Below are 24345 nucleotides of genomic sequence, written 5' to 3'. Positions count from 1 at the left end.
TTTTTTGTGATTTTTCAAAAATTTTCATATTTTGCGATTTTTCAAAAAAATTTCATATTTTGCGATTTTTCAAAAAATTTTTATTTTTTGTGATTTTTCACAAAATTTTCATTTTTTGTGATTTTGCGATTTTTCAAAAAAAACCATTTTTTGCGATTTTTCAAAAAATTTTCATGTTTTGCGATTTTTCAAAAAAATATATATTTTGCGATTATTCAAAAAGTTTTTATGTTTTGCGATTTTTCAAAAAATTTTCATGTTTTGCGATTTTTGTGATTTTTCAAAAAATTTTCATTTTTTGTGATTTTTCAAAAATTTTCATATTTTGCGATTTTTCAAAAAAATTTCATATTTTGCGATTTTTCAAAAAATTTTCATTTTTTGTGATTTTTCACAAAATTTTCATTTTTTGTGATTTTGCGATTTTTCAAAAAAAATAATTTTTTGTGATTTTTCAAAAAATTTTCATGTTTTGCGATTTTTCAAAAAAAATTATATTTTGCGATTTTTCAAAAAAATTTCATGTTTTGCGATTTTTCAAAAAATTTTCATGTTTTGCGATTTTTCAAAAAATTATTAAATTTTGCAATTTTTCAAAAAATTTTCATATTTTGCGATTTTTCAAAAATTTTTCATTTTTTGCGATTTTTCAAAAATTGTTCATATTTTGTGATTTTTCAAAAAATTTCCATTTTTGCGATTTTTCAAAAAATTTTCATGTTTTGCGATTTTTCAAAAAAAAATATATTTTGCGATTTTTCAAAAAGTTTTTGTTTTGCGATTTTTCAAAAAATTTTCATGTTTTGCGATTTTTCAAATTTTCATGTTTTGTGATTTTTCCAAAAAATTTCATTTTTTGTGATTTTTCAAAAATTTTCATATTTTGCGATTTTTCAAAAAAATTTCATATTTTGCGATTTTTCAAAAAATTTTTATTTTTTGTGATTTTTCACAAAATTTTCATTTTTTGTGATTTTGCGATTTTTCAAAAAAAACCATTTTTTGTGATTTTTCAAAAATTTTTCATGTTTTGCGATTTTTCAAAAAAATATATATTTTGCGATTTTTCAAAAAATTTTCATTTTTTTGTGATTTTTCACAAAATTTTCATTTTTTGTGATTTTACGATTTTTCAAAAAAAAACATTTTTTGTGATTTTTCAAAAAATTTTCATGTTTTGCGATTTTTCAAAAAAATTATATATTTTGCGATTTTTCAAAAAAATTTCATGTTTTGCGGTTTTTCAAAAAAAAAATTCATGTTTTGCGATTTTTCAAAAAAATTTCATATTTTGCGATTTTTCAAAAAAATTTCATTTTTTGTGATTTTTCAAAAAATTTTCATATTTTGTGATTTTTCAAAAAATTTCCATTTTTTGCGATTTTTCAAAAAATTTTCATGTTTTGCGATTTTTCAAAAAAAATATATATTTTGCGATTTTTCAAAAAATTTTCATTTTTTGTGATTTTTCACAAAATTTTCATTTTTTGTGATTTTGCGATTTTTCAAAAAAAAAACATTTTTTGTGATTTTTCAAAAAATTTTCATGTTTTGCGATTTTTCAAAAAAATTATATATTTTGCGATTTTTCAAAAAAATTTCATGTTTTGCGGTTTTTCAAAAAAAAAATTCATGTTTTGCGATTTTTCAAAAAATTTTCATATTTTGCGATTTTTCAAAAAATTTTCATATTTTGCGATTTTACAAAAAATTTTCATTTTTTGCGATTTTTCAAAAAAATTTCATATTTGCGATTTTTCATAAAATTTTCACATTTTGTGATTTTTCAAAAAATGTTCATATTTTGTGATTTTTCAAAAAATTTCCATTTTTTGCGATTTTTCAAAAAAATTTCATGTTTTGCGATTTTTCAAAAAAATATATATTTTGCGATTTTTCAAAAAATTTTCATGTTTTGCGATTTTTCAAAAAATTTTCATGTTTTGCGATTTTTCAAATTTTCATTTTTTGTGATTTTTCAAAAAATTTTCATTTTTTGTGATTTTTCAAAAAATTGTTCATATTTTGCGATTTTTCAAAAAATTTTCATATTTTGCGATTTTTCAAAAAAATTTCATTTTTTGTGATTTTTCAAAAAATTTCCATTTTTTGCGATTTTTCAAAAATTTTTAATTTTTTGTGATTTTTCAAAAATTTTTCATTTTTTGTGATTTTTCAAAAAATGTTCATATTTTGTGATTTTTCAAAAAATTTCCATTTTTTGCGATTTTTCAAAAAATGTTCATATTTTGTGATTTTTCAAAAAATTTCCATTTTTTGCGATTTTTCAAAAAATTTTCATGTTTTGCGATTTTTCAAAAAAATTTATATTTTGCGATTTTTCAAAAAAATATAAATTTTGCAATTTTTCAAAAAATTTTCATGTTTTGCGATTTTTCAAAAAATTTTCATGTTTTGCGATTTTTCAAATTTTCATTTTTTGTGATTTTTCAAAAAATTTTCATTTTTTGTGATTTTTCAAAAAATTGTTCATATTTTGCGATTTTTCAAAAAATTTTCATTTTTTGTGATTTTTCAAAATATTTTCATATTTTGCGATTTTTCAAATTTTCATTTTTTTGTGATTTTTCAAAAAATTTTCATTTTTTGTGATTTTTCAAAAAATTGTTCATATTTTGCGATTTTTCAAAAATTTTTCATTTTTTGTGATTTTTCAAAAAATTTTCATGTTTTGCGATTTTTCAAAAAAATGTTCATATTTTGCGATTTTTCAAAAAATTTTCATTTTTTGTGATTTTTCAAAATATTTTCATATTTTGCGATTTTTCAAATTTTCATTTTTTGTGATTTTTCAAAAAATTTTCATTTTTTGTGATTTTTCAAAAAATTGTTCATATTTTGCGATTTTTCAAAAATTTTTCATTTTTTGTGATTTTTCAAAAAATTTTCATGTTTTGCGATTTGCAATTTTTCAAAAAATTTTCATTTTTTGTGATTTTTCAAAAAAATTTCATATTTTGTGATTTTTCAAAAAATTTCCATTTTTTGCGATTTTTCAAAATATTTTCATATTTTGCGATTTTTCAAATTTTCATTTTTTGTGATTTTTCAAAAAATTTTCATTTTTTGTGATTTTTCAAAAAATTTTTCATATTTTGCGATTTTTCAAAAAATTTTCATTTTTTGTGATTTTTCAAAAAATTTTCATGTTTTGCGATTTTTCAAAATTTTTTATATTTTGCAATTTTTCAAAAAATTTTCATGTTTTGCGATTTTTCAAAAAATTTTCATGTTTTGCGATTTTTCAAAAAAATTTCATATTTTGCGATTTTTCAAAAAATTTTCATTTTTTGTGATTTTTCAAAAAATTTTCATATTTTGTGATTTTTCAAAAAATTTCCATTTTTTGCGATTTTTCAAAAAATGTTCATGTTTTGCGATTTTTCAAAAAATTTTATATTTTGCGATTTTTCAAAAAAATTATATATTATGCGATTTTTCAAAAAAATTTCATGTTTTGCAATTTTTCAAAAAATTTTCATGTTTTGCGATTTTTCAAATTTTCATTTTTTGTGATTTTTCAAAAAATTTTCTTTTGTGATTTTTAGTGATTTTTCAAAAAATTCATATTTTGTGATTTTTTGCGATTTTTCAAAAAATTTACTTTTGTGATTTTTAGTCATTTTTCCAAAAATTTATATTTAGTGATTTTTTGCGATTTTTCAAAAAATTTTCTTTTGTGATTTTTAGTGATTTTTCAAAAAAAATCTTTTTTTGTGATTTTTTGCGATTTTGTAAAAAATTTTCATATTTTGCGATTTTTTCAAAAAAGTTTCATTTTTTGTGATTTTTTGCGATTTTTCAAAAAAATTTTCTTTTGTGATTTTTAGTGATTTTTGTAACTTCATTTTTTGTGATTTTTTGCGATTTTGTAAAAAAAATTCATTTTTTGCGATTTTTCAAAAAATTTTCATTTTTTACGATTTTTCAAAAAATTTTCTTTTTTGTGATTTTTTGCGATTTTTCAAAAAAAATCGATTTTTTGTTATTTTTAAAAAAAAAATAAAATTTTTTGTGATTGTTCAAAAAAATTTAATTTTTTGTGAATTTTCAAAAATTAAATTTTTTTGAATTGTTTATTATTTTTTATTTTTCGTGATTTTTTGTGTTTTTTCAAGATTTTATCATTTTTCATGATTTTTCTTGATCTTTCAAGATTTCATTTTTTGTTATTTTTCGATGTTTTTTCATTTCTCGAGATTTTTCGTGACACTGAAGCGGTTCCAGCAGTACATTCTCAGCAAAGATATAGGCTTTATTTTATTTTTTAAACTACTTTATTAAAAATATATATCATGCTGGCAACATTTCATGCAAACTACAACTTGTAACTCACAGAAACCCCCAAAGGACAGGCCTTTTCCTGCAGTGGCGGCCAGCTCCAGCTCATCGGGTTCTAGAGGTGACGGTGGATGCGCAGATGATGCGCTACTTGTGAAAAACCCTCAATGCTTTTGAAGCACAAGGTGCACAGCAAATTCATTGGTGTTCAATTTTTAAGTGTTGTGGTAATTCAGAGTGAAGTGTTAAAATTCTAGAGTTAAATAAAGTGTCATACACTAAAGCTCCAGCAGATCTTTATGACACACAGACATCAAGAATCAGGATATGAACCTCAACCATGGTTGCTAAAAAGAAAAAAGCTGCATATTTCATGCTATGTGCCAGCATAGTACAAAGCTCCCAGCATGCATTGCATCATAAATAAATTATGCAGCTTTATGTTGTTACAATCTCTTTCTTTTTATTTATTTTGTGTTGTGTTTGGGAGGTAATATTTCAGTAGTTTTTTTAATTGATTTTTATTTTTTTTGTTTGTCACCATTATTGAGATTCAAAGACTAATTGTTGATGTCTGTGTGTTTTTAAGTGCTGCCATAGATCAAACATTCACATTGTAAATCATGCTTTTAAAGTCATTAATTGTTAAAGCTTCAGTGGTTTCATTTATGTATTTTATTTATTTCACACACATAACTAATGTGACACTGAATTAGAAAACAAGCAGGAGAAGATGGCTTTGATATCATAGTTAATCTCTTCAGACTGACTCTTACATTTTCTTTTGAATTTTCATGCTACATGTAAGAATAGTGTGATTAGCACTAATAATTATAGCATCCAAATAAAAAAAAAAAACCCATTTTATAGCAAGAAGTTGAAGAGGCTGACTAAAGCAGACTCTGTCCTCCATCATGGTGACTTCAAATGAACAACAGAAATTTCATAAAGAGCTTTTGTTCACATGACAGATTTAAAGCCAAAGCTCAGTAATAAGTGAAGCTCCATGATGAGTTGTTTAATGTGATGAGTTGTTTTAAAGATGTTGAAAATATAAATAAATTTTATTGTGTAATTTGTTTATTTTTTTTATTCATTATTATTTTATTTAAAGTTTTATTCTCAGTTGATTTCATCTTTGGTTTTGGCTACTGCTGCCAGTATTTTGATATACATTTTTCATATATTTTACACAATAAGAGTTTGCTAATTAACACTCTCTGAGTGGTAATTTTTTTTAACACTTTCAAAAGTGTTATTTTAACACTTTTTATAGTGGTTCCCATATAAACACTGAGGGAGTGTTAATTTGAACTCTAAGGTAGTTAAATCTACAATCTAAAATTTGCAGTGTGTATAACCCTTTATTGTTGTCTTTAATTGTTTATGTACCATAGCATAAACATTTAACATTTATTCATACTGTTGCAGCATGAAGTACAGTTGAGGGCGCTCCTGTGAAATATTTATTCAAGGTAATGGAGCAAGGACATTTTCACAGTACTTACGATAGTATATTATCTTCTGAAGAAAGTTTTATTTGTTTTATTATTTATGTTTTTCTATTGGCTACAGAACAAACAGTGTTAAGCTAGTTAAGCCTTTACTTTCTCAATCTGAATAAGGTAGCACTTCAGTATAATAGTCCTTTAGTTAATCAATTTACTAACACTAAGTGTCACCAATCTTGTGCCGCCTTTATTAATTACAGTTCAACATTAATGCATTATTAAAATCCAAAGTTGTGCTTGTTGACATTATTTCATGCACAGTGCATTAATGAACTAACGTTATTTAACTTAAACATTAAATCGTTAACAAAGATGAATGAATACTGTAATTAATGTATTAGACTTCTAAGTCATGTCAGTAAATGCATTAACTAATATTAACTAATGGACTATTACTCTAAAGTGTTACCTTAAAGGGTGACACTTTACAATAAGTTTGTATTAGTTAATGTCAAAGCATTTACTACCATAAACAAGCAATGAACAATACACTTAATACAGTATTTGTTCGTGTTACAGTCATCCATGCCAACTCACAGTCCATCAACTAAGCATTAAATATTATTTTAATAAAGCATTAGTAGATGTTGAACTATGATTAAAAATGTTGTACAAGCATTGTTCATAATTAGTTCATGTTAGTAAATACATTATCTAATGAAACCTTATTGTAAAGTGTGACATTATAAGAAATTAGTTATTAGAACTATTATGTTTAGAAATGTGCCTGAACAAGTCCTCTCTCCATTACACATAAATTGTGAAAAATGAACTCAAATTTACAAGGGGGGCTTATAATTCTGGCTTCAACTGTGTGCATTAATAAATAAAAGTCGTCACACTAAGACACTGTGTTCTGATAATCACAACTGCTCATTTAGGAGCCGGGGAAGCAAAGAGAAGAAAACGTTCCTGTGAAGATCTTTCACAGAAGCCCCACTCAGACTCTCCACTGTCTGCTGTAAGTTCATCGTTTGTACATCACAATTAGGTGGTGTATATACTCCTGAATATCAAATGTTTATCAAATGTTTTCAGAACAAGCAGGAACCCAGTGTGTCTGTAGCTTTCTCTAAGCAGATATGTGTTGTGTTAAGTGACAGAAAACCAAAGACTTCACCAGGCCGTAAAGCAAATCATTCAAATCTGGTGTCTATTAAATGTAGATCTGAGACTACTATAGAAAAAACAGCTAAAACTGTTAAGTTAGCGCTTTTAAACATCAGATCACTCAATAATAAGTCACTTTTAGTCAATGATTTTATCAACACAAATAGCCTTGATTTTATGCTTTTAAATGAAACTTGGCTAGATGACAGTTGTAGTGCAGCAGTTCTGAATGAAGCAGCTCCTTTAAACTTTGACTTTTTGAGTGTTTGCAGAGTTAATAGGAGAGGTGGAGGCATCGCTGCCCTGTTTAAAGATGTGTATGAATGTAAACAAGTGTCATTTGGTGACTATTTGTCTTTTGAATATCTGAGTATAGCACTAAAAGGGTCTCCACGCATCTTACTGATCATTATCTACAGACCTCCAAAATATTCTCCAGCTTTTATTGAGGATTTTACAGAGCTGTTATCAATTGTAACCTCTGAGTTTGATTATTTTAGCATTGCTGGGGATTTTAATATTCACATTGATAATCCAGAAATCAATGCTGTAAAAGAACTGATGACTGTTTTTAACACTTTTGATCTGACTCAGCATGTTCAAGGACCCACACACAATCGTGGACACACTCTTGATCTACTTATAACTAAGGGTTTACACATTTCATCGACTGTTGTTAAAGATGTGGCACTATCTGATCATTTCTGTATCTTTTTTGATATATTGATAACTCCAGCTATTAAAGACAGATCTGTCTCTGTCAGAAAGAGATGCATAAATGAGAACACCAGTGAGCAGTTTATGAAGGCCATATCACTAGCACCAAGTATATCTGCAGACTCTGTTGATTCTCTCCTTGATTTGTTCAATTCTAAAATTGAGAATGTCATAAATGACATCGCTCCTGTTAAAGTCAAGAAGATGACTGGCAGGCAAAAGGGATCTTGGACAAGGTCACCGAGAGTACAAATGATGAAAAGACAGTGCAGAAAAGCTGAGCGTATGTGGAGAAAGACGAAACTAGTAGTCCATTATAACATCTATAAAGACAGTCTTCATGCCTTTAATATGGAACTAAACACTGCTAGACAGACATTCTTTTCAAGCCTTATAAACAGAAACTTAAATAATGCTCGCACACTCTTTGCAACGATAGAGAGACTCACAAACCCCCCCAGTCGGATTCCAAGTGAGCTCCTCTCTGAAAGCAAATGTAATGAGTTTGCTCATTTCTTCACTGATAAGATCAATAATATCAGAAAGGCAATCAGCTCATCCAATCAGTCAAGTTGTGTCGATATCAAACAAGCTCAACCACAACTTAAGAAATCAGAAATTATGTCTAATTTCATGGCAATTAACGGCAAAATCTTAGAAGAAATTGTGCAAGTTATGAAAACATCAACCTGCAGTCTTGACACGCTCCCCACATCATTCTTCAAAACGGTGCTTACCTGTTTAGAAATGGATCTTCTAAAAGTGGTAAATGATTCACTTCTCTCAGGGATTTTTCCAACCTCACTTAAAACTGCAGTTGTTAAACCCCTCTTGAAGAGCAACCTGGATAACACCCTATTGAGCAATTACAGGCCAATCTCAAATCTCCCTTTCATTGGCAAAATCATTGAAAAAGTTGTTTTTAACCAGGTCAACAAGTTCTTAAACTTCAGGGGGTGTTTAGACAATTTTCAATCTGGTTTCAGAGCACATCACAGTACAGAGAGCGCTCTTATAAAGATAATCAATGATATACGCCTAAATACAGATTACGGTAAAATAACAATGCTGGTATTGTTGGATCTCAGTGCTGCATTTGACACTGTCGATCACAGCATACTTCTGGATAGGCTGGAAAACTGGGTTGGGCTGTCTGGCACGGTCCTCAAATGGTTCAGATCTTACCTTGAAGGTAGAGGTTACCATGTCAGTATAGGTGACCATAGGTCGAGGTGGACACCCATGACGTGTGGAGTCCCACAAGGCTCGATTCTGGCACCTCTCCTGTTCAACCTTTATATGATCCCTCTGAGCCAAATAATGAGAAAGAACCAAATCTCCTACCACAGCTATGCTGATGACACTCAGATCTACCTAGCCTTACTGCCTAATGACTACTGCCCCATTGACACCCTCTGCCAATGCATTGATGAAATGAGCAATTGGATGTGCCAAAACTTTCTTCAGTTAAACAAAGAGAAAACTGAAATTATTGTGTTTGGAAACAAAGATGAGGTTCTCAAGGTAAATGCGTACCTTGGCACTAAAGGTCAAACGACAAAAAATAAGGTCAAGAATCTTGGTGTGACTCTTGAGTCAGATCTGAGTTTCAAAAGTCATGTCAAAGCAGTCAGTAAATCAGCATACTATCATCTCAAAAACATAGCAAGAATCAGATGCTTTGTTTCTAGTGAAGATTTAGAAAAACTTGTTCATGCTTTTATCAGCAGCAGGGTAGATTACTGTAATGAACTCCTCACTGGTCTTCCTAAAAAGACAGTCAGACAGTTGCAGCTCATCCAGAACGCTGCAGCCAGAATTCTGACCAGAACCAGAAAATCAGAGCACATCACACCTGTCCTCAGGTCTTTACACTGGCTGCTAGTTACATTCAGAATAGATTTTAAAGTATTATTACTGGTCTATAATCACTAAATGGCCTAGGACCTAAATGCATCACAGATATGCTCACTGAATACAGACCTAACAGATCACTCAGATCATTAGGATCATATAAACTAGAAGTTCCAAGAGTTCAGTCAAAGCAGGGTGAATCGGCTTTTAGCCACTACGCCCCTCGCTGCTGGAATCAGCTTCCAGAAATGATCAGATGTGCTCCAACATTAGGCACATTCAAATCAAGACTGAAAACACATCTGTTTAGCTGTGCCTTTACTGAATGAGCACTGTGCTGCGTCCGACAGATTGCACTATCATGTTTTTCTCTTCTTCTTCATTCTTTTATATCACATTTTACCTGTTTTTAAGTTATGTTTTTACGCATTTTTATTATTTGTTTTTATTTTTATTTTACTTGTTTCTTTTATTCTTGTTTATGTAAAGCACTTTGAATTGCCATTGTGTATGAAATGTGCTATATAAATAAACTTGCCTTGCCTTGCCTAAACGCATATGATCCTAAAAGCTTATTTGGGTATTGTAAGAATGAAGATGTCTGCATATCTGTAGTGAGCTTTATTGTGGTCAAAGTTTGGATAACCAAAGATTGATCTTATACACCTGTGACCCACCCAGTAAATATGCAGACAAGTTTTTGATTAGCTGACCGGAGCAGTAACAGCACCTATTGATGTAACTGAAAAATCAAGTGAGATAAACGTGATAGCGGGATCAAATGGTAAAATACTGGAGAATCTCGACAAAAACAGCTGGGTTAAGTTGCGCCCTGGAGTTTTCTGATAATAGCTTGGTATAAAATGTATTTTTTATCATCCTCTTTTTGATAGACATCATCAAACATTCTGTCCAAATGCTCAGGAGAAACCTTATCATATCAATATTTCCCTAGGCTATATGACACTTGATAGGTGATTTCTCTTTATTTAAGAGAATAGTTTAAGGATGTTGCATATTATTTGGTTATCATAAGTAAAGGAAACCGTTAAGTGTTGCAGGACATAAGAGCAAGTAATAAAATACAGCCTAGACTATAGCCTATATTTCCTTGCGCTCAGCAGCTATAATAAAGCTCTACCTTTACAATTTTTTTTTTTTTTTTTTGTATTTAACCACGTCAGACAAAAACATTAACACTTGTTTACACAGGACTGGATGACAGAAAAGAAGGTAGGATTCTGATGGTTTTACTCTCCTGAAAAATGCTCTGTTTGCACGATTTGATTAATGTCATCTTATCCAAATGCCTCATATTTAATATTTCAAAACTCTTTTGTTGTGTATTGTTTTTTGTACATATAATTTAGCTATGCCCCATATGGTCCAAAACCAGACAAGTGGACAAATCTTAGCTTGTTTTTAATAACACAAATATAAATATGCATATAATAAACAATACTGCTGCTAATAATAATAACATTATGAAAAAAGCAAGTTGTCATAAATAAACTAAAAACAACCCACCCGAGATGAAGGAGGCATGGAGGCAGCAGTTTTTATATTTATGTAGAAAATAATAATTTTTGTAATATTTTAATCCTTTGAAACATATTTGCGTGTTGCTGTAAAAACTTGCCTATTGCTACTTTGCAACAAATTTTTTGTAAAAAAAAAAAAAGAAAGCTAAAGGATTAGGTTAAGTTGATAAATTTAGACTACTGTATACTGTACAGGCTATTGTCATATCCAAAAGATAGGCAAAGATTCACAGCTTTGCAGTCCCACCCACATTTCACAACCTGTATGAGCCAAGTGTGCCGCAAGCCTACGTTTGAGTGAAGGTTTCGGCCGTTAGATCGCCCCCTGGGGGCTGGTTGCAGTACAAGTCATAAAGCCCGCCTCCTCCGTGTTAATGAAGGAGACTTGAGCCCAAATAAAAAAAAATATTACACTTGCAATAAAATATCCCGAAAGATAGTTCTGGTCGATTAAGGCACTGGTTTTTGTGCTGAAATACACAGCAAATTCATTGGTGTTAAATTTCAAGTGTTGTGGTAATTCAGAGTAAAGTGTTAAAATTCTAGAGTTAGATAAAGGTAAAATAACCCTCTCGGCATTAGAAGTTGATTTGCCTCCTTGTCACACAGAGTAACATGTATCTACCTTTGTAGAAAACCCTTGTATTAGAGAAACTAATCAGAGTGTCTGAAATCTCACCACACCCTCATTCACCTGGCCCTTAAATTGGTCAATTAGTTTAGTCCACTAGACAGAGGGAATGACCACAAATAAGTGAATTCAGACACCTGCTGTTGAACACCTGCTGTTAACAAGCACAATCACTGAAGGAATAAGAAATTGAAGGAAGAAATAAATCTACAGACACAGCCTCACACCAAACCAACTGAATTAAAACAGAGGATTAAACAACTCCATTAAATAATAGTATAAGCAGCTTCACTGATTACAGTTTGACTTTATTTCTGTAAGAATATTTGACAATGAACAGAGGTTTATATTTTTTTATTAAAAATATTTCATTTGACCTCACCATCATGGAGATCAGAGGCTTCTTATTTGAGCTCTTGAAGCTTTACTCTTAATGCTTAATGTTTCTCTGACTGCTATAGCTGTGTTTCTAAAACTCATCAGCTATAGCAAAAAAAGGTCAAGAGAAACTATACTGTTTATGCTTTATTGTTAGAGATATAATTTCAGGTGTTTAGTAAGTTGATTCATGAACATATGCAAATATAATTGTATTAAAACTGCACGGGATAATACTACTGGCAGTCTGCTGCTCTTCATAGACAATTCAACAAACAATTAGGATGCAATTAATAATTAGAGTGTCATGCACTAAAATTCAAGCTCCAGCTTGTGCATTATGACACACAGGCATCAAGAATCAGGATATGAACCTCAACCGTGGTTGCTAAAAAAAAAAAAGCTGCATAGTTCATGCCGCAATGCATGCTGGGTGCCAGCATAGTACAAAGCTCCCAGCATGCATTGCAGCATGAATAAATTATGCAGCTTTATGTTCTTACAATCTCTTTCTTTTCCTTTATTTTGTGTTGTTTTTGGGAGGTGATATTTCAGTAGAGTGTTTTTTTTTTACTTGATTTTTATTTTTTTGTTTGTCACCATCATTGAGATTCAAAGACTAATTATTGATGTCTGTGTGTTTTTGAGTTCTGCCATAAATCAAACATTCTCATTATAAATAGTGGTTTTATTTTATATTATTGGAGCTTCAGTGGTTTCATTTATGTATGTTATTTATTTCTCACACATAACTAATATGATATTGAATTAGAAAACAAGCAGGAAAGGATGGCTATGTTATCATTATTAATCTCTTCAGACTGACACTTTAATTTTCTTTCAGCTTTCCATGCTATATGTATAAATAGTATAATTAACACTATCTATAGCAGCCAAAATAAAAGACATTTATAGTAAGAAGTTGAAGAGCTTGACTAAAGTAGACTCTGTCCTCCATCATGGTGACTTCAAATGAACAACAGAAATTTCATTAAGAGCTTTTGTTCACATGACAGAAATAAAGTCACAGGTCAGTAATAGGTGAAGCTCCATGATAAGTTGTTTAATTTGATGAGTTTTTTTTTTAAAGATGTTGCAAAATAACATTTTTTATTGTGTAATTTGTTTTATTTTTATTTAGAGTTTTTTTTCTCAGTTGATTTCATCTTTGGTTTTGGCTTAGTGATTCTGCTTGTTAACAGTTGTTCATCAACAATTCTCAATCCTCCTTTAATTAGACACTTAATTGTCTCATTAACTTCATCACTGTCTGAGTGTTCAGCCCTCTGTAGTGAGGACACTAGTTGTCGAGTTCTTATGGGTTACACACACCAGTATCTGCTTCTAACTCGAAAGAGCTTCAGCCAATAACAGGGGACACAGGGAACAACTCCAAGGCTTTTCAGCTTTTGTATTTTAACTTTCAGTTTGCCCAATAATACAATACTGTAGCGCTTGAACAGTAGTAGCGATACCAGTAGCAGCGATAGCAATAGGTTGATAACCTTAGAAAAGGAACAAAATATATAAAATATACATTATTCGCAATACTGACTTAAACACAATGTAATATAAATAAAGACAGTTCCTTCACAAATTTTGTCTCAGCATTATTAATTTGCATATTAAAATAATACTTCTTAATATTAATGCAAGCATTTCACTTTACATAAACTATTTACATAAATGAACAGCATGATTAACTTAATATTGTGCACAAAGTATTATAATGCACAAAATAATGAACTACAGCGCAACAAAATAGTAGCTGTCTTTTATATTGCACATATATTATGAATAAGGCAATGCATGTGGCAGTCCTTGTAATTAGAAAAAGTCAATTCTCATACCATCAGTGTCCCTGAGATGACCAAGTGCTGATGTGCCTTCCCTTCCTTACTCACTGCAGCTTAAAACTTTCTGCATGCAATCGTGAAAGTTTATTAATGCAGCGATCGCGTTCTTCAGCTTTCACAGCGCGTCTGCATGCATGCACTTGCCATGTGAGTTTTTTTTCTTTCCGCATTCACTCGGCACTTCCCGTATCTCCTCGGCACTTCCCGTATCTCCTCGGCACTTCCCGTATCTCCTCGGCAAGTTCCGTATCTCCTCGGCAAGCTCCGTCAGCCAATTGCTTCCGCCAAACACTTTCAGTTTCGTTAGTTCCGCCTAATTCCTCCATGCATTGATTCGTATGAAGTCCAAATTCGCGATTTGACTTTACACCTCCCACTTGAACTACTGGTTCTTTGAACCCAAGTTGTTCACAGAATTTAGTGCGTGTTTAGTGCTGTTCCTCTATAGGTATTAAGACAACTAAACGTCTTACGTCTCTGTGGAGGATAGTTGCAGGGATTCTGTCAGTCAACTTTTTGGTTGTGACTTTGGCTTTAGCAGGCTTTACGTTTGAGACTGGGTAGCTTGTGAAGACTTTAACATTCACATCTCTGACAATACCTTTGTCATCAGCATTGACTTGGATGACTCTGGCCAACTTGTACTGACTCCTCAGTGCATTTTGGTCTGCTAACCAGACGACATCTCCAACAGCAACATTCCTTTCCTTGGTGTGCCATTTGTTTCTTACAAACAAGTTTGGCCCTGCTAACTGACTCCATTTCCTCCAGAATTTGTTAACTTCTCCTTGGATGACTTTTAATCTTTTATAAGGATAGCCAACAAAATCAAAGTCACCTGGGTCTCCCTTTGGTCCAGATCTTCCTAACAGAAGAGAGTTGGGAGTGACATATTCTACACAATCCTCTCTGCTCTGCGTCCTTGCATCAATAGGCCTCTCATTAGCCAGGTTAGCTGCCATATAAAGGAATGTTTGAAATTCGCTCCAAGTGAAAACACCATCACCTCCCAAGTTGTGAAGGGCTCGCTTTACTATGCGAACAGCGGCCTCTGCTGCTCCGTTCCTGTGAGGAGAACTTGCAGGATGGATCTTCCAAACCCATTCAGTTCCGTGTTTAGCAGCTTTCTCCTCTAGCTCAGATGTTTCTAACTTATCCAGGAACTTGTAGAGTTCTGTGAGAGCAGGTTTAACTCCGATAAAATTTGAGCCGGGGTCGGACCATAATTTTCTTGGATGACCCCTCAAAGCCGTGAATCTTTGGTAGGCTAGCATAAACCCTTCAGCAGATTGGTCACTCACAATGTCAGTGTGTATCGCTCTAGATGCCATACAGCAGTAAACGATTCCCCAAACTTTGAGATGTACCCGCTTCCTCACTTCATCCTTTACTATGTATGGTCCAAACAGGTCTAAAGTTGTGTATTCAAAGGGTGCTGCTGGTTCTGTCCTTTCAGGAGGAAGGTCTGCCATGATTTGCTCACATCTCTTTGCTCTTGCCTTCCTGCAGATCACACAGCTGTCTACAACTTTCTTGGCTAGTCTCCGACCTTTAATCACCCACGCCTTTTTCCTCATTCTTAGAAGTGTCCCTGCTACCTCCTCATGATTTGCACTGTGGGCTTCTCGGGCTAATAACATGGACACCCATGCACTACAAGGTAATATTGCGACTGCAATCTTTTCTTCATTAAAGATCTGTATTCTTCCACCACAAACCAAGAGTCCTGAATTTTCTCTATACACAGCCAGTCTGCTAAGTGTAGTGTCGGGAAAAGTCACACCCTGTTGAGCAGCTAGAAAGAGTTCTTTCAGAATATACTCTTCCTCTTTCACAGTCAGCATGGTTTGTTTGATCTTGTTTTGCAACACTTCTTTTCTTTTTCTCTCATTTGAGTCCTGATCCCTGAATCCTAGCCACTTCTTTACAGCACGCCAAACCCAGCCGATGACTCTGACTAGCTTGGTTAAATTGCTGTATTTTTCCTCATCCACTAGTTTCTTAATAATTAAGTCACGAGGTGTTCCTTTTGGTAAGTTTGGTCTTTTTCCATTTTCACCAGAGTCAGAAACAACATTGATTGAATCACCAAGGATTGAAACTTCAGGAATTCCTTTACCTGCTTCTGCCAGGTCCCTCTTTGTTTGAGATCTTGTCAGAACTGCTGAGAATGTTTTCCGTTGAAGTTTGTTAACATTCTCCTTGGCATCAGCAGCAACCTCAGCAGCTGATTTCTTTGGCCACTCCTCTACTGAATATCTGAGGAATTGTGGTCCCTCCTGCCATTCGGACTCTTCAGCAAGATCTTCAGGAGTGCCTCCTCTAGTAATGATGTCAGCGATATTGACATCCCCTGGTATCCACCACCAGTCACTTACTGATCCAGACTTTTGGATTTCTCCAACTCTATTTGCAAAGAAAGTTTGGTAGCCATAGCTATCACGTTGAATGGCCCCCAGCACCGTTTGACTGTCTACCAGGTGAAACCAGCGCTCCACTTCCATCCGCCCATGCTTTTCAAAGTACTTCCTGAGTCGTGCAGCGAAAACTGCACCGCAGATTTCAGCCTTCACAGCATCTCCTTTCTGGTCTAGTGGTGTTAGTTTTGCTTTAGATTCAACTAGTCTGACGTCTATCCCCTGGTCTGTATTCCATCTTAGGTACAATACAGCTCCATATGTTTTATCACTACCATCTGAGAAAGTGATTCCCCAGGGTTTTCCTTTCCAGCCAGGAGGTGTAAGACTTCTGTGGAACTTGACCTGATTAAGCTGCACATATTCCTCAAATAATCTGATAGCTTCTTCCCTGAGGTTTTCAGAAAGTGGCATGTCCCATGTCTCACGGGTTAGACTCCCCTTTCCTGTCTCTTGGAAAGCTTTCCTGACAAGAATTGCACCCTTCTGTTTGGCAGGAGTGACAAGACCAACTGGGTCATAGAGGCCAGCAACTTGGCTTAACAGGTGCCTTCTGGTCAAAGGGTTTGGTGTTCTCAGTCTCACCTCACTTTTTAAGAGGTTCTGACCCGTTCTCATTTTCTTCTTTCTTACTGAGAAATTAATGGAAGCCATGATGTACAGCTTATCCTCCTCTACCAAGTACCCTGTGCCCAAAGCCTTGTTGTCTTCATCTCGTAGCTGGTTTGGTAGTATGATTGTTTTAGATTGAGAGACTGATTCTTTTGGAACTTGACTTGGATCAACCACTTCATTCCTCCCACTTTGCTCCGACCGAACCCATGGTTTCAGTGCAAATCCGCCAGCTGCTAAAATCTCCTCTAGCCCATTTGTTATCTCTTTCAGTCTCTCCTGGCTATTATGGGATGTAAGGATGTCATCCACATAACTGTCCTCCTCAAGGACTCTGCACTCTTCTTTTAAATGAGCAAACTTTGCCAGCCTAGCTGTCTCACGCATAGCTAACTGTGCAATGCATCCAGCAGGACGATCTCCAATGTTAACTCTAGTGATAGCGTACTCACTTATTTCTTCGTCTTGAGTGTCTCTCCAGAGAAATCTGTGAAGATGAACCTCACGCTCTTCCAGCCACACTGAATTGTACATCTTTTTTATGTCTCCAAGAGCAGCAAATACTCCCTTCCTGAATCTTAGCAAGACAGCTCTGATTGGGTTGAGTACATCTGGTCCTTTTAACAGAAGATCATTCATGGTTAGCCCTTTGAATTTCTGACTACTGTTCCAGACAAGTCGCACTGGAGTGGTAGTTGAATGCGGATTTGGTGCTACCAGGTGACTAACATACCAAACAGGTCCCTTCCATTCCTCAATTACTTGTTTAGTAAGCTTTGTTGCTGCACCCCTTTTCACCATGTCATGGACTTGAGCTGCATAAATGTCCTGCCATTCTGGTACCTTTTTCAGTTGCTTTTCTGTTCTGAGGAAAGCAGCTTCTACTCCACTTCTGTTGTAAGGAAGTGTAGCTGGGTCCTGAATCCATGGATACTTTGTATCCCAGTGTGGAGCTGTGCTGTGGGTATCCATTTCAACATATGTGAGACCCTCTCTTATAATCTCCAGTTCTCTTTCTTCTGCTAGGGTCATCTCCTTCCCTCCAGGCTGACAGTTTCCACAGCGACATCCTCCACATTTTGGCTCACAAGCTGTGCCAATACTATCCCATTTCCACCAGTCAATAAACTCTCTGTTGCTTGCTAGTGAACTTCTTGGGCTCTTTCCCTCTTTGACAATATCAGTAATTGCTGGTCTTTCTGCTTTTTCTATGATTTCTTCATACCTGGCTGCAGCTGTTCTCATGGACCGAGCAAAATGTGTTTTGGACTCGTATGCAGCCATATCCACCACTTCAAACAAATCAGGGTGTGCTCCAGCCACTGTTTTCCCCAGCGGGCTGTCCCACAGGACAAGATCCCCAACAATCTTTACTCTTTGTGGAGCGAGTCTGCCCTCTCGGTGACTGATGAGGAGATCTATTTTTCCTGGTCTTTTCAGTTCTTCTAATTCCACCTCTGGAAAGAATTCTCTAAGTTTCTCTTGACTTACGATTCTATGAACTTTGGCAATTTCTTCCAAACCATAGCAGATCAACTGATGAGCCTTCACTGTCCCCTCAGGAGTTTTGACTCTAATCCTGAGAAGGTATCTATTTGTGCTTACTCTGATCGCCATCTTGCCAACTCCATGAACCACTAGAGTGATTTTTTCACCTCTCAGCTTAAGTCTTTCAGCAGCTTCATGGGTGATATAGTTTGTATCAGAAGCCAGATCTATCAAAGCGCCAATCTTCTGTCCTGCATTCGTGGTTACTTCCATCAGCATCATGATAACAGGAAGCTCCTTTAATCCACTTTTACTGACCAATCCCTGCTGGTCATTTCCTGAGCAGTTTATCATCTTAACTTTGTTGGTGAATGCTTTTTTGCACTTCTCAGCCAATTCTGGAGAAAGTTCAGCCAGGAAATGTTCCTGCTCTGCAGTCAATCCACTTCCTTTTCTACTATCTTTACTGATGGTTTTCCCTTCATTCAGGTTCTTGAGGTCCCATTTTGGACAGAGGAAGTAATGGTGGTCTGAGAAGTCTCCTTTTTTGCAATCTTTGTTTCTGCAAAGGTAGTTATCACTGCACCTGCTGTCATCCTCATGAACTCCCAAGCACTTTTTGCATGCTCCTAGTTTCCTGATGATAGATTTCTTCTCTGTCAGCTTCAAGTCTTTAAATTTTCTGCAGAAGAAAATCCTGTCTCTATGTTTCTCTGCCCCACACACGATGCAACCAGCTTCTGTGGAGTCTTTCTTTGTCGTTCTAGTAAAAGCGTAATTCTTTTCAAATTTTCTTTCTGGCTTTTCCACTCTTTCTGAAATCCTAAGTTGTTCCAGCCTTTCAAGCACTTCTTCCTGTTTCTGAAGGAATTGTAACAGCTCATCAAAGTGTATGTCTGGTGTGATGTTATTTGCAGGATCTGTCATATATACGAGCCATTCTCTTTTCAAGAGTTCAGGTAACTTGCTTTCGATGGATTTTATCACAAGAGGATTCTTCATTGCTCCAACGTTTCCAAGATCTGTGAGATCAGCCAAGGCTTTTTCCACCATTTGGATTAATTCTATTACCCTTCTTGGTTGGTTTCCTCTCAAAGCTGGCATTTTCTCTAGTTCCTCTACAATTTCCATGGCAATTGTAATTTTGTTACCGTATCGGTTGTCTAACACCCTGAATATGTCATCAGCAGTGTTGTAGGAAGACAATCTGAGCTCTTTTGCGATTCTGTCATCCACGCTATCCACTAACTGAATCTTTTTCACTTCAACAGACCCAGTGGGCTCACCTTGCTTCTGGAGATTTTCCCAGTCCCTCTTCCAACGATAGTAATCTCTCTTATTACCAGTGAATTTAGGTAGACTTGTTGGTTTAATTTTTACCACTGGCACGATCTGTCCTGCAGGTACCATTATGTTTGGATTGTTTGTCATACTCGTGTCTAATGCTTGTGTATCTTCAGCAGCTCTTCGTGCCCAAGCGAATTCAGCTTTTCTTGATTCAAGCTCATTGCTACACTCTTTCAGTTTGCGAACATGACTTTCAAGATCCTTTCTCTCAGGTGCTGGAATCCATCTTTCCCATTTTAGCAAAGTTACAGTTGCCTCTTTCACCAGTCTCATCGAGAGCTCCAGTTGCACTTCATAACTTTCATATCCAGTGCCATCAACAGGCATAGCGGCTGTGCGATCGCAGGCTTTTTCAGCTGCTGAAATTGTGGTTAACACATCACTTTGTCCATATCTTCGCCAGAGATTATCTTGTACTATCTCAGTTACTTCGTCAAACTTTGCATTACATTCTTCCACAGCTTTCTTAAAGTCAGCTTCTTGCTGTGCTGAAAGTTGTACCTCTGCACCATCTTCTGTAGCTTCAATCTCTGCTATTAATCCAGCTTTATAGTCATCATTAGTTTCAAACACTTTTCTTGCTCCAGAAGAAAGCTTTTTAAATTCTTCTTTTAGCTCTGATTCTATAAGTCGGTGTGCTTCTCTACAGAGAAAGTTAGCTTGTTTGGTAAAGCTACTTTTTGCAGTGGTTCTTTCCTTTTTTAGCTGTTTAACTGATTTTCCTAATGCTTCCTCAGCCATTTTCTTTGAATTTTGCTTTCACTTGGTGTCAGCAGAACTTTGTCTTTGGACGTCACTAAGCCGTTGATCTTTATGTCCAGCTGCTACACTCTTGGTTATCAACTGTCGAGTTCTTATGGGTTACACACACCAGTATCTGCTTCTAACTCGAAAGAGCTTCAGCCAATAACAGGGGACACAGGGAACAACTCCAAGGCTTTTCAGCTTTTGTATTTTAACTTTCAGTTTGCCCAATAATACAATACTGTAGCGCTTGAACAGTAGTAGCGATACCAGTAGCAGCGATAGCAATAGGTTGATAACCTTAGAAAAGGAACAAAATATATAAAATATACATTATTCGCAATACTGACTTAAACACAATGTAATATAAATAAAGACAGTTCCTTCACAAATTTTGTCTCAGCATTATTAATTTGCATATTAAAATAATACTTCTTAATATTAATGCAAGCATTTCACTTTACATAAACTATTTACATAAATGAACAGCATGATTAACTTAATATTGTGCACAAAGTATTATAATGCACAAAATAATGAACTACAGCGCAACAAAATAGTAGCTGTCTTTTATATTGCACATATATTATGAATAAGGCAATGCATGTGGCAGTCCTTGTAATTAGAAAAAGTCAATTCTCATACCATCAGTGTCCCTGAGATGACCAAGTGCTGATGTGCCTTCCCTTCCTTACTCACTGCAGCTTAAAACTTTCTGCATGCAATCGTGAAAGTTTATTAATGCAGCGATCGCGTTCTTCAGCTTTCACAGCGCGTCTGCATGCATGCACTTGCCATGTGAGTTTTTTTTCTTTCCGCATTCACTCGGCACTTCCCGTATCTCCTCGGCACTTCCCGTATCTCCTCGGCAAGTTCCGTATCTCCTCGGCAAGCTCCGTCAGCCAATTGCTTCCGCCAAACACTTTCAGTTTCGTTAGTTCCGCCTAATTCCTCCATGCATTGATTCGTATGAAGTCCAAATTCGCGATTTGACTTTACACTAGTTAGGATTTTGCTCTGGAATTTAAGGCTTACGTGTGTTCGAATGAAAAATACAGACAATGGGATTTGTTTTTAACAGAAATATTCTGGAAACTGAATTTACGAATGTAAAATGTTGAAAACAGCAGATTACTGGCAACCACTGCTGCCAGTATTTTGACATACATTTAACAGATATTTTACACAATAAGAGTTTGCTAATTAACACTCTGGGTGTTAAAAATTTTAACACTTTCAAAAATGTTTTTTTAACACTTATAGTGGTTCCCATATAAACACCGAGGGAGTGTTAATTTTAACTCTAAGGTAGTTAAATCTACCAAATCTAAAATTTGCAGGGTGAGTTTGATTAAAAAATACAGACTGTTGAATGTGCTTTTAACAGAAATATTCTGTAAACTGAATTTATGAATGTTAAAAACAGCAGATTACTGGCAACCACAGCTGCTGGTATTTTTCTGTAAAATCTAAAAATGGAAAAAAAAAGAAAAAGAAAAACAGCAAAACGGTTTTTGTGTCACCATTGTGAAGGATAATAGCGTCTCTGTTCAAGTCCAAGATGAACTGAGAGTATTTGATGTTATGCTGCATCTTCTTTTGTTTAAAGGTAACTGTGTAGTTACTAATGCAGTCAAAATCTGTTTGCTAGTTGCAATCACACATGAAACCATTGATGCATCTAAAGACTTTACATTTTTTTCTACTAAGCTATGATTTTGTAAACTGAATATTGTATTAGTTCATGAAATATGGTTATTTTTTTGTAAGTTTGTACAGTTATATAAAACTTCCATGTTTTTCACAGAAAGTTTCTGGCAACCACAGCTGCTGGTATTTTTTCGGAAATGTAACAGATATTTTACACAATAAGAGTTTGCTAATTAACACTCTCTTGGTGTTGACAATGTTAACACTTTTAAAAGTGTTATTTTTAACACTTATAGTGGTTCCCATATAAACTATGAGGGAGGGTTAATTTTAACTCTAAGGTAGTTAAATCTACTATCTAAAATTTGCTGTGTATGTGTCCCACACTGCTAAAAACACTATTAGGACACATATATTTCACTAAAAAGTGTAAATTGGTTGTTTTTGCGTTATTTCAAGCAAATTTGTACTTTCGGTTTGAAACTAATTTTTGAAGCTGCGTCTCGACCATGAGATAATAGCGTGTATTCCAGCGTGCAGACTGGACGTCTGTGCCAGAGTGTGTCTTATTACGTCTTACAGTGCGGCTCAAAGGACATCTTTTGCGCTCAGAGCTGCTTTTGTGAAGAGATCATCGGCAACACTGCTCGAAGTTCACCATGGAGGTGAAAATGAATTTCCCGGACCGGGACTCAAACCCAGGCCGATGCGGTGGGAGCGCTGAATCCTAACCACAAGAACACCCGGGAAGGCCTGGCTAAAGGTTGCCCTCAAGCCTAGCTGTAGGCCTCCACCCAGGTGTGCTGCAGCTGCTCTGACAAAAATAACTCTAACGTTTGTAACCTCCTCCTAGAGAAGAGAAAGTCACAGTTCTTCTTGGGAGGGACTGTCACATGCTCTGTGTAAGAGCATCCTATCGACACCACAACTTGCCATGACAAAAAAGCACAGCCAGCGTTGAAGGAACTCCGTTCACCGAGCCGTGTCCTCTTTCCAAGCAGCAAGCTAATGAGCACTGCTGACGCAGACTGGGCCAGTGGCGCATACTGGCACCTGTAAGTAGTGGTTATTCTTGGTTACACCGGCCAATCACGTTCCGAGTTGGAACCAAGATTTTTTAAATTCTTGGTTACGCTGGCCAATCACGTCCCGAGCTGGAACCAAGATTCGCCCTATTTTTGGTTACGGCAGCCAATCATGTTCCGAGTTACAATGAACGCTATGGCCAATTAGAGCCCTTATACCATTCATGATTTGTACTGTAATAACAGATTTTGTCGCAGATTAATTCGGACAACAATTGCAAAGTAATTATTTTTATAAAAAGTTGGTTTAAATGAATAACCATTACAGTAACATTAATTACTACAACACGATTATTTTATGATTGTTCTAAATGTTATATAACGTTATTTGGTAAGATTAACGTTAGCTGACCAAGCACACTGTACAGTTTTACTACAAACATTTTAATGCAGTTATTATACATTGCAACACTTTATATTATTATTTACTACCATAGTTACAATAATTGCCGTGCATTATTCTCACACATTAATTAAACACTTCACAAATAATAAATATAAGGCTCATTTCATCAGTCACTAATTATAAACAAATAGTATAATAATGCTCACATATCACTACATCACTAATCATAAACTAATCTAATAACGCTCACGCATAATACATCACTAATCACAAAGTAAAAAACAATATGGATCACCCATGAATGCCTCACTAATAATAAACCTATAATATAAGGGTCACAAATTAATCCATGGGTGAGGCAGTGGCGCAGTAAGTAGTACTGTTGCCAAACAGCTGGTTTGAACCTCGGCTCAGTTGGCGTTTCTGTGTGGAGTTTGCATGTTCTCCTTGCCTTCGCGTGGGTTTCCTCCGGGTGCTCCGGTTTCCCCCACAGTCCAAAGACATGTGGTACAGGTGAATTGGGTAGGCTAAATTGTCCGTAGTGTATAAGTGTGTGTGAATGTGTGTGTGGATGTTTCCCAGAGATGGGTTGGAGCTGGATAAGTTGGCGGTTTACTCCGCTGTGGTGACCCCGGATTAATAAAGGGACTAAGCCGACAAGAAAATGAATGAATGAAATTTATCCATTGCTAATAATAATAAACTAACGCTTAGACATGAATGCATCACTAATAATAAACCAATGATATAATAATG

At 34.6% G+C, this 24345-nt stretch overlaps 1 protein-coding gene and 1 long non-coding RNA gene across 4 annotated transcripts; both read right to left on the bottom strand.

Annotated features, from left to right (window-relative positions):
- Window positions 1–7126: 7126 nt before the first annotated feature.
- On the bottom strand, window positions 7127–21325 carry LOC148680570 (uncharacterized). 3 transcript variants are annotated; one of them, XR_015942517.1, is made up of 2 exons: window positions 13895–21325; window positions 7127–13549 (listed from the first exon to the last, which is right to left on the bottom strand). XR_015942517.1 is itself a non-coding variant. In XM_088650056.1 (2 exons), exon 2 carries the CDS (start codon window positions 20503–20505, stop codon window positions 14329–14331), a length of 6177 nt encoding a protein of 2058 aa, XP_088506182.1. In that variant the 5' UTR covers window positions 20506–20808; window positions 21154–21325; the 3' UTR covers window positions 7127–14328. The 3 variants fall into 3 exon arrangements, 1 of the variants encoding a protein (XP_088506182.1); XR_015942518.1 differs by having other exon boundaries at window positions 7127–14080; window positions 14122–21325; XM_088650056.1 differs by having other exon boundaries at window positions 7127–20808; window positions 21154–21325.
- LOC148680569 (uncharacterized) lies at window positions 7127–23064 on the bottom strand. The gene is made up of 2 exons (XR_015942982.1): window positions 21508–23064; window positions 7127–13344 (listed from the first exon to the last, which is right to left on the bottom strand). It is a non-coding gene; the product is annotated as an uncharacterized LOC148680569 (long non-coding RNA).
- Between the last annotated feature and the right edge of the window lie 1281 nt (window positions 23065–24345).

This window comes from Danio rerio, chromosome 4 (assembly GCF_052040795.2).
Source record: "Danio rerio strain M-AB ecotype USA chromosome 4, GRCz13ab, whole genome shotgun sequence".
Lineage (NCBI taxonomy): Eukaryota > Metazoa > Chordata > Actinopteri > Cypriniformes > Danionidae > Danio > Danio rerio.
The sequence above is the reverse complement of the archived record's forward strand: the minus strand, read 5'-3'. Positions and strand labels throughout refer to the sequence as shown.